This window comes from Drosophila suzukii, chromosome X, assembly GCF_043229965.1.
Source record: "Drosophila suzukii chromosome X, CBGP_Dsuzu_IsoJpt1.0, whole genome shotgun sequence".
Taxonomy (NCBI): Eukaryota; Metazoa; Arthropoda; class Insecta; order Diptera; family Drosophilidae; genus Drosophila; species Drosophila suzukii.
In genome coordinates, this window is record NC_092084.1 from 4,777,794 (window position 1) to 4,788,102 (window position 10,309).

Sequence of the window (10,309 nt, forward strand, 5' to 3'; positions counted from 1 at the left end):
CCTTTTTTACTTATCATGATGCAAGAATTTTTGCATCATCTGAACATTTAAGTTAATCCCTGTTTATTTATTTCCCGGATTATTCTTAGACGGCCTTGGCTTTGTCCAAAGACCTAGTTCCCTGAGAGGCTAGGAAGTATGGCGGGGAGTAAATGATAGGGCAAATATATGCTTAAGGAGCTAAATAATTGAATAGAATATATAATAATAAAATAAATAGATATATAATATAAAATAAAATATTTGTTTGTGCTTAGGAAATAAAATATATTTTTTTTTATATGTAGTAGGGTATTTATGAATTATTCATGGGGCGACCACAGAGAGAGTCCTTCTTTATGGACAGACCCAATGGCCCAAAACGATGCTACGTTGTGGTCAAAATGCTTCCAAACATCGAAGTTCTATTGACCGTTGAAAGATGTTACCAACATTAGAAACAAGCCAACAGGAACAGCACCATGCCGCGGTCAGCACTTTTCAGAGGGCCAAAAACCGAAACACAAGACCGGTGACATAAGTGAATAAAATAAACTTGCAGAAACGTAATATCTGATGGCAGACACATCATTGAAGGGTAATGAATGAATGATCAACATAAATACATGTATGGTCAGTGAGCCGTGTGTTCAAAATGCTTCCAAACACCGCAGTGTTATCAGAGCCAGATATAAGTTATATTTCAATTGACATATGAAATTATGAAATATTATTTGCTATTAGCAAATGGGTCCAGGGTGAGGGTTCCGTTCAGTGAAGTTTTTGGCCAAAAGTGACGCCACAATAATTTCCACAAATTACTGCAGTACAAATGCATGTCCTTCTCAAAGAAAGGAAGGAAGGTAAAAAAGACCAAAATGCGCGTAAAAACACTGAATCAAAATACTGAAACACTGCATCGGTCTGGAAATAATGGAGAGGAAATGGTTCTGTAAACCGGATGACTCCAAATTATGCATGTTTCTCGTAAACGTACCGACGGTAGGCTTAATAAATTTTAAAATTTAAGAGAAATGCTTGAAATACAATTTATTAGCGAGATAAAATCGCAGCGTACGACACTTCCACTTCATCAACACTAAAAGCCGTGATTTCTGGAGCAAAGAAAAAAATATGTTTATATATGAGCAAGTGAAGTCCGCTATCCGAACATGTATAAATTCTGTTATTATTTCATGTTTCAAAATATTTTCGTTATTTTTGGAAGGGAAATGCGGGTACTCCAAGCCAATGGCTTTTCCAGAGACTGGCTATCACTCAACTAACGCATTTTCTGTAGAAGATTTTTCCTCTTTGGTTGAGGAATGCGCCCGAATACAAAAATATATGAAATTCAACAGAACCAACAAAAAAAACTAAACCACATAATTTAGTTTTTATTCAAATTTTGAATATGATAAATAATTGTTAGTAAATTAAAAGACTGATAAGGTAGAAGACCCGTTGACATAAGAACGCCGTTTTAAAAATGAATTTAAAAGAAATATTTTCATAATTTTAGCACGAACACTGCTATTAAAAGCTTTTCAAGCTGTGTATATTTTCATAAATTAAATCAAATGTATCTCGGACTTCTAAAAGACGAATTTTTCGATGAAAAATTATTTGTCCGAGAAAGAAGAACCTGCACTTCATCAACACAAAAAGCCGTGATTTATTTTTGGTCCCGGCAAAATCGTCATCCAGGAAAAGCTTCTGGAGCAAAGAAAAAATATATTTATATATGAGCAAGTGAAGTCCGCTATCCGAACATGTATAAATTCTGTTATTTTTTCATGTTTCAAAATATTTTCGTTATTTTTGGAAGGGAAATGCGGGTACTCCAAGCCAATGGCTTTTCCAGAGACTGGCTATCACTCAACTAACGCATTTTCTGTAGAATATCTTTCGTCTTTGGTTGAGGAATGCGCCTGAAGACAAAAATATATGAAATTCAAATTGGAAACAGTGAGTTGGCGAAAGAACTAGAACCAACATATTTCATATTCATATTTTTAATGTAATAAATAATTGTTAGTAAATTAAAAGACCGATAAGGTAGAAGACCCATTGACATGAGAGCGCCGTTTTAAAAATGAATTCAAAAGAACTATTTTCATGATTTTAGCACGAATACTGCCCTTAAAAGCTTTTCAAGCTGTGCATATTTTCATAAATTAAATCAAATGTATCTCGGATTTTCGAATTTTTCGTTGAAAAATTATTTGCCCGAGAAAGAAGGACCTGCATTGGCTGCAATACGAGCACGTTATGGTTTGATGACGACTAGTTGAATTCTTAGAGAATCTTTAGATGCCGAAAAACCTGACGCTAAGAGTCGAATAAAGAAGCTTGAGACGATGGAGGCAGAAGCTTGTCCGCTATCCGAAGATATATAAATTCTTTGATTATTTCTTGATCCAATATATCTTCATTTTGTATGCAACTAGACCACACAAAAAGAGAAGTGCGGATCTCTGGGGAGATCTTCAAGGACACGCAGCCAATGGCTTTTCCAGAGGCTGGCAGATAGAAACCAGTGCGTGCCCGGTAAATGACCTTTACCGCATTAACAAACGCTTACCCGAAGATTTATAAATTCTATGATTATTTTTTGATCCAAAATACCTTCATTTTTTATGCAACTAGGCCCCACAAAAAAAGAAGTGCGGATCTCTGGGGATATCTTTAAGGACACGCAGCCAATGGCTTTTCCAGAGGCTGGCAGATAGAAACCAGTGCGTGCCCGGTTAATGACATTAACCGCACTAACCAACGCTTTAGTTTGTTGGGAAGCAACAACAGAAATCAAAGGTTAATAAAAGCCGCTGGGACAAATTGGGACTAGTCAGTTCCCTTTTTGTCACCCGCAAGCCATATTAAAAACCTCTAGGGCCTTACGCAAAATTCCATCTATAACTGCAGAGCTGTATAATTTTTACAAGGGTCGTCAAAATGTGCGGACTTAAAAAAGGTATTACGTCCTATTTACACTCCCTTACAATCCCAAGAAGTACTGCGAGGACAACTTGGTAATATTAAATGCCAACATTAAATCCCAATCGCCCTTAAAATCGACATTACATTCTTTTTTCACCCCTTTTGACGTTGATAATGTCCTAAGGTCCGATTCCAAGAAGTACTGCGATGATAATTTAGTTATCATAAATCCCAATCGCCCTTAAAATCGACATTACATTCTTTTTTCACCCCTTTTGGCTTTGATAATGTCCTAAGGCCCGATTCCAAGAAGTACTGCGAGGACAACCATGTAATATTAAATCCCAATCGCCCTTAAAATCGGCATTACATTCTATTTACATCCCTTTTGGCCTTGATCATGCTCTAAGGCCCGATTCCGAGTGTTACAGTTCAATAATTGAGCATTTCAATGAGATAACAAAAAAGTATAAATTACATTTGCGAAAACGAAATATCTGCTGGCAGCTACAACAATAGCCGTAGAAGCAGTATGAGGTTTCGCATTTAATATTACGCACTCATTTTCTGATGGACAAAATACTGCAAACATACCAAAGTGCTATCCGACCAAAGAAAGATGTTAACAAAGTTGGTCCTTTTTAGAGGGTCATGTCAAGTAACCAGACATAAAACTAGTTAAAATAATTGGCGCTTATATATTTACAAGGTGAAAATGAATTTAGATGAAATTATAGGAATGTATTGTTCCTATCAGATGTTAGCTTATTAATTTGGAAGAGAGAATAAATAAAAATATAATTTGTATTTATTTGGGTTGACCTAGGAGCGGATAGTATCCCTTGACAGCTAAAACAAGACTGTGAATTGGTATATCCCACAGGCAGATTCTTCTAGAGGTGAGTTTAGAGGTGCAGAAACATCGAGTGAAACATCGATAACATCGATGTTTTCAAAACATCGGAACCATCGATGGTTCGTGACCACCATCGATGTTTTCACAAGCAACTCTGCGCTCGGTGAGAAAAAATTGTAAACAAATGAATTTCTTATTGTTTTTTCTAAAAACTAACAAAATTGTTGATAATATTTAGGATTTCTAGTGTCGATGTCCGATAGTATCGACTAAGTCGGTGTCGATGTTTCATATCGATGTATCTAGTATTTAGTGTGTTGAAATATATAAAAAGTTTCGTATCGATGATATATCATTTATTTTTAAATTTCAAATGGATAGAATATTAATCACCCGAAAAACATTGAATTAGACGTGTTATTTTGATATTATTTTAGTTATCGATACTATATATGTAAAGAAAAAAATAAACAAAATGAATTTAATGTGACTTAAAGACTTCAATTACTAACAATGGAACTTTGGTTCTGAAATAAATAGTTTTATACATTTATGACACGCGAAGCTGCATGACGGACAAGCATGTGACGTAAAATCAATATTCCGGACTGGTTCGTTTTTAATTTCAGGGGCGAAGTGAAATGAAATTAAATTAGCGTGGCGGTTTTCCCACACCATAAATTATAAAACATGAAAAATATATTTTAATAAAATAGCGATATTCGATGTACCAGTTGAAAATATCGATATATTGATATATTTTCCACATCCCTATTTGGTATTTCGATATTATGTGGTCCACTGTGAATTCATCGATATCAGGTGGTGCACTTTAAAAAGTTGCACGTGTTCGAAGTTAAATTGGTTTTTGTTTAATTTGGCGAGTGATTTAGAGATTCGGGGCCGCCATGCAGCACGACGATGTGAGTTTTCAACCAGGAGAACCGAGGAAGTCAGTAATCCAATCTCATTATCCATTTTTCAGGTGGTTTGGAGCATCATCAACAAGTCGTTCTGCTCGCACAAAGTCAAGTGAGTTGCATTTGGATTGCTAAATATTGAAATAAATGTTTGAAATACACTAATACATCGTACTCAAACCCCCGCAGGACCGACACGCGCACCTTCTGCCGGCATGAGTACAACCTGACGGGTCTCTGCACCCGCAGAACCTGTCCCCTGGCCAACTCACAGTATGCCACCGTGCGCGAGGAGAAGGGCATCATCTACTTGTTCATCAAGACGGCGGAGCGGTCCCACATGCCCAGCAAGCTGTGGGAGCGGATCAAGCTGTCCCGGAACTTCGAGAAGGCCATCGAACAGATCAACGAGAACCTGGTTTTCTGGCCCAAGTACATGATTGCCAAGAACAAGCAGCGTTTCCTCAAGATCACCCAATACCTGATGCGAATGCGCAAGCTGAAGCTGCGCCGCCAGAAGCTCATCGTCCCGCTCTCCACAAAGATCGAGCGGCGGGAGGCGCGACGCGAGGAGAAGGCCTTGGTGGCCGCCAAGATCGACAACCACATCGAGAAGGCCCTTATGGATCGTCTCAAGAACGGCACCTACCGCGACATCTACAACTTCTCACAGACCGCCTTCAACAAGGCTCTGGAGGCGGAACGGGTGGACGAGGAAGACGAGGACCTGGACGACGAGGATGAGGAGGAGGAGCACGAGCGCGAGATGGAGGTGGACGCCGACGCCGACGATTCCCGCGAGGCTGTCGAGCTGCAGAGGTCTCTGCTCGACGAGGAGTTCGTGGAGGCCGACACGGATGATGAGGAGGAGGACGACGACGACGATGAGGACTACGACAGCGATTCTGGCAAGCGGGAGGAGGTCGAAGTGGGCAGCGACTTCGCAGAGTCCGACGAGGACGATGATCCGGATGCTGATGACATTGAGGTAGTGTTTCTGCTCATTTATACCGATTTTTGGCAATTCTTTGGAGTCCTAGAACGTGATAGGTGTAGTATTGAAGGTTTTTTCTAATATAAAAAAGGGTTTTCGGTAAAGTGTTGGGGGTTTAAAAAAAGCCGCCAGTTTATACCTTTTTTTGTACAGATAAATAGATTATTTAGGTGCTGTTTGAGGTGATTAAAACGAAATCTTGATCACTTTAGATTTCTTCGGCAATAGTTTCGCATTATTGAATATATCTCATCAATTCCCAAATCTCGATTCCATTATTTACCTCAATATATTAGATATAGGGTTTTATTAATTTAAGCTGTTGCTCAATATGGTTGTCTTCTCACAACTACTTATTTCTAGAAATAGAAACATTTTCGAATCATCCTTAAGACTACAAGATATTTGATAAGTCCTTAAATGGAACATAAAAAGCGAGAGCTTGGACATACACTTTTCCAAAATCCTGCCTACGATAGCCACCGAAAATTACCATAATTAGAAATAGCAAACGAGTTCTGACCGCTTAGAGCTTAGAATACTGAGTTGCTGTGAGAGCTTTCGAGCGTTCGCTGCTTTTCATTCAGTTGCGCGGTCTTCATTCAGTGCGCGTAAGGTATTTAGCTCCAGAAAGTTGCCAAATAAAATCGTAGATCCAATTAATTTAAATCCGAACTAACGAAGCCGTTAAATCGCAAATAGGACATCAAAGTGCCAGCCAAGAAAGCCGCCAGCAAATCAAAGAAGGACAAGAAATCGCCGGCGCCCAGTCGTCGCAGCCGCTCGAAACCCAAACTGGAGCTGGAGTACGAGTATGAAGTGGAGAAGGAGGCGCAGGGCCAGTTGCGCCATTAGCCAGGTCCACACTATATTCCCCAAGCACCCCCACTTAGCTGTTAGCGCTTATTGTTTAGCCAACTACGTTTGTAATGCCGCTTAGGAATAGTATTTTATAAAACCCAAGATGAAAAACACCAATGCATATTGTCTGTGTTTCTGTTCCCAAAAATGGAACCATGCATCCCATCGCATCCCACGGTGCATCTGTCTCGCTCGCTTTGCCTTCTGACCAAAATCGTGCTAGCTGACATTGAAAGTGCGTGAGTCGGGGGTTAAGACACACGGGGGTTGAACGGCGCGGCAGCAATGCAATATAAAAACCAGTTTGGGAAATATTCTATAAAAACTATAAACAATTTCAGCCAGAGCAATACTTTTTTACATACCCTGTATGGAGTTGCAGGGCAAATTAGCTTTGTAGATCATTTAAATTAGGTACATTTAAAGGTTCGCCTTAAAACATTACAATGCATAGGCTGACTATTTTTTTTTGTAATAAACAACTCATTGTATTAAGGCGAAAAATATTTTGGTTACTAGGAAATGTTTTAATTATAAACGGATTTCTTGTATCAAATAAATAAGAAGATCTAATTGGTTTCTTGAGTTTTTCAATTCTTATCAATATACCAAATTTCATATCAATCAAGGTCTGAATCTTAATTCTCATATGTATACCCAATTTCATATTAATAGGACAAATAGGTCCATCCTTAAATCTGAATTGGTTATTTTTTGGAAAAACCCATATCTCTTTTTTCAACAAAGCCTTTAAACAGCATCTATAAGGTCGATACCCCACATATCGTTCGTTCTACGGACGGCTACTATATATTTTAAAAAATTGCTGTCGCGGAGCTAATTAAATATCGCACGCCAAGTTCATTGCAGCGCAGCCAACCGATTCTGATTCCGCAGCCCAACCCAAGATCGTATGGGTTTTGATTGGGAGCCGCCCCTTGTCATCCCAAGGTCATTCCGCATTTGCGGCCAAAGGTTCTGTTTTGTTTAAACTGGCCATAAAAACACGGCAGAACCTACAGGTGTGAATAATCGGGGTTTACTACCCGGCCACTGGATAAAAATCTTGAAAACCTTTCAGCTTTGAGTGGCGGTTTTCATTTGTAGTACGGCATTATTTACTCTAACAGATGGAGAGCTAAATGAGTAGAAACATCGGTTGTTAAATGGGCGAACTGATTGGCAGTTTTTTAAGTTATTATGCATCTTTACGGACTGCTAGTTATTGCCTATGAAGTTTAAAATTAAGGAAAAAACAGATCAGAGCTTTTTGGCGCCAAAACTAAAGTACACTATAAAATTTAGAAAGATATTACAAGGGTTTCGGTTCACATTAGATTGAATTTCTGGCTTTGAAAGAGATTGCAGGGTTTGCCCATTTGGATCTTTCAATACAAATAAATATATATTTAAAATCCGGACGAGACACGTCTCGTTGATTTATTATTCGACACACTTTAGACTAAAACTAGCATAGGAAACATAAAAAAAACGCTTGCCATAGAGTATTATACAACAGATTGCTAGCTATAAAGAACACCTTAGTCTGTGGCTGCCGTACAACAAAAGTGAACATGGTCCAGGGCACATTCAAAACACACAGTTGTCAGTTGTTGGGTGTATATACATTATATTAGCACGTGTAAAGTAAGTTTTCCATTTCTAAGTTAAACAGTTTCTCGTTCTCTTTGTGTTTGCATTGTCTTCTGCTGTCCGTAGTCGGTGTAATGTGGGTGTAGTCAGCAGCAGCGTTCCCCCCTGCGAGGCCTCCATCGCCTCCGAGTGGCATGGTGGTCCTGTGTTGTCGTCCTCCTCAGTTGATGCCTCTCCTTAGTTTATGATCTGGTTATTTGGTATTCTCTGGTTTCGCCTTCCTCAGGCATTGGGACTAAAGGCCGCCTGGCGCAGCAGCACATAGATCTTCTCCTTGATCCAGTCCTTGTTGTAGGGGGCATAGGTGTTGGTGCTCTTCTGGTACACCATGCAGCTGATGTCCATCAGGGTGTCGATGAAGTCGAACAGCTGGCTGATGTCGTAGGTGATGGTCGGGGTGTTCGGGTTGCGTCGCTTCAGGTGCTCCTCATAGATCTTGCACACGCCCTCCATGCACTCGTTCACGCTCTCGTAGTCGCAGTAGGTGCGGGTTTCCGGACGGGCGCCCGGCTGAACCAATAGGATGGTGTGCGACATGGTGATCTGCAGGGGAAGGCAACACATTAGTGATACGGCTTGGGAAACATATACTATATTATATACGATACAATGGGCTTAAGAAAAATACTGGGAAATGCAGCAGGTTTAAAGGCTAGACTGAATTTTTATACATTTGCTATAAGATTGCTGGGATATATTTCTTACTTCTTAAGATAGTTTAGTAATAATAACTTAATTGCTCAATCGAAACTTCTAGTAAAATGGTTTAATTTCCACAAATTCGTCTAGTTAAGTTCAAATTTGTGCAAAAATAATTGATAAATAATTCTACAAATGTTGAGTATACTTTGTTTTTTAAGGGTTTGAAAGAATTTGGATACATTTACACTATAAATAACTATGTATATAAGATCATTGGTCTTATAATATTAAATTGATTTGATTTCCTTTATAGGTATTCTTATCAATCCTAATAGCTACATACTAAAATAAAAGATTCGTCATCGTTTTTCTTATCTGCATGGTACCAAAATTCTTAAGATTCGTGTGTTTCAGGAAAAGTTCTTATAAATCGAACTTAAAAATATGAAAATAAAATGTTATAGAAATTTAATAGTGGGTTGACTGTAAAAATTGGAAATATGATCTTTTATACTTTTTATGTGGGTAGTTCCCTAGAAACTTTCTGAGTTTATGATAAATGAAATTAAAGTATACAAAGAAGCCTTTCTTAAACAAGTTTAATGTTTACACCAAAAACATGCTTCGCAATGATATAGCAACGAAATGCAGTCCCATACTTAGATTGCAGTGTTTATTCTGAAGTCCTATGAATTCCGAGACTTTCGAAGTGTCTTTATTTTTCGCCGATTCTGCAAAACACGAAAAACTTCATTAGGAGTCATAGAAAAACACAATGCAAAAAGAAAGAGAAACAAAATGTTTCCTTCAACGCATCTCACTCACACCCATACACTCGCATACATGTGCGGGCCAATTGCTCTTTTATTTTCCAATTTGCTACCGTTAAATGGTAAATTACGCCCACTAAATGCGAGAGTGCAGTAATTTAATCTAGGAAAACCATTGATTGCCCGGAAAATACACGTATTTCCACATTTATTGGCTTGATTTTGCCGCTTTAGTGAAACACAAACATTCACACACACACACAGGGACAGCCGCCGCCGCGTGTGTGTAACTAACTGTATGCGCCCAATTGTTTTTCTGCTTTTATCCCCGGTTTAACCCGGTTTTTACTTAAACCCCATTGCCCTCGCCTGGTGCTGCACTCACCCGATCGGAATTGAGAATAATGGCTGTGGAATTATGCTGATTCGAGACGGCGACTCGGTAAATTCAACGCTTGGGTTTTTTATTTTTTGCCAGCTTCAGTGTTGGAAAGCGCAGGTGGCGGCAGTGCTGGGAAGCGAGAGTGCGGCTAGAGAAGGTCGCGTGACTGCGTGACTAATTAATCGAGAGATAGCGATTAGTTTTATATGCATTTAATATACTCAATAAATAATTCACCTAGATAGCAAATCACGCACGATTTTCATGCAAACACTTCAGTTCTGAAAGTGTTTAAAAATGTTGCCTTATCGT

The 10,309-nt window shown here is 38.9% G+C and overlaps 2 protein-coding genes across 3 annotated transcripts; one reads left to right on the top strand and one right to left on the bottom strand.

Annotated features, from left to right (window-relative positions):
- The first annotated feature begins 4,555 nt into the window (after positions 1–4,555).
- Rbm13 (RNA-binding motif protein 13) lies at positions 4,556–6,671 on the top strand. Its single transcript, XM_017081246.4, has 4 exons — positions 4,556–4,698; positions 4,761–4,807; positions 4,885–5,683; positions 6,392–6,671. Exons 1-4 carry the CDS (start codon positions 4,684–4,686, stop codon positions 6,542–6,544), a joined length of 1,014 nt encoding a protein of 337 aa, XP_016936735.1. The 5' UTR covers positions 4,556–4,683; the 3' UTR covers positions 6,545–6,671.
- Positions 6,672–7,954: 1,283 nt separating this feature from the next.
- e(r) (enhancer of rudimentary) lies at positions 7,955–10,158 on the bottom strand. Of its 2 annotated transcripts, XM_017081254.4 has the most exons (3): positions 10,001–10,158; positions 9,505–9,576; positions 7,955–8,746 (listed from the first exon to the last, which is right to left on the bottom strand). In XM_017081254.4, the coding sequence occupies exon 3, from the start codon at positions 8,738–8,740 to the stop codon at positions 8,426–8,428; it is 315 nt and encodes a 104-aa protein (XP_016936743.1). In that variant the 5' UTR covers positions 8,741–8,746; positions 9,505–9,576; positions 10,001–10,158; the 3' UTR covers positions 7,955–8,425. The 2 variants fall into 2 exon arrangements, with proteins under 2 accessions (XP_016936743.1, XP_016936744.1); XM_017081255.4 differs by lacking the exon at positions 9,505–9,576 and having other exon boundaries at positions 10,001–10,147.
- Positions 10,159–10,309: the final 151 nt, after the last annotated feature.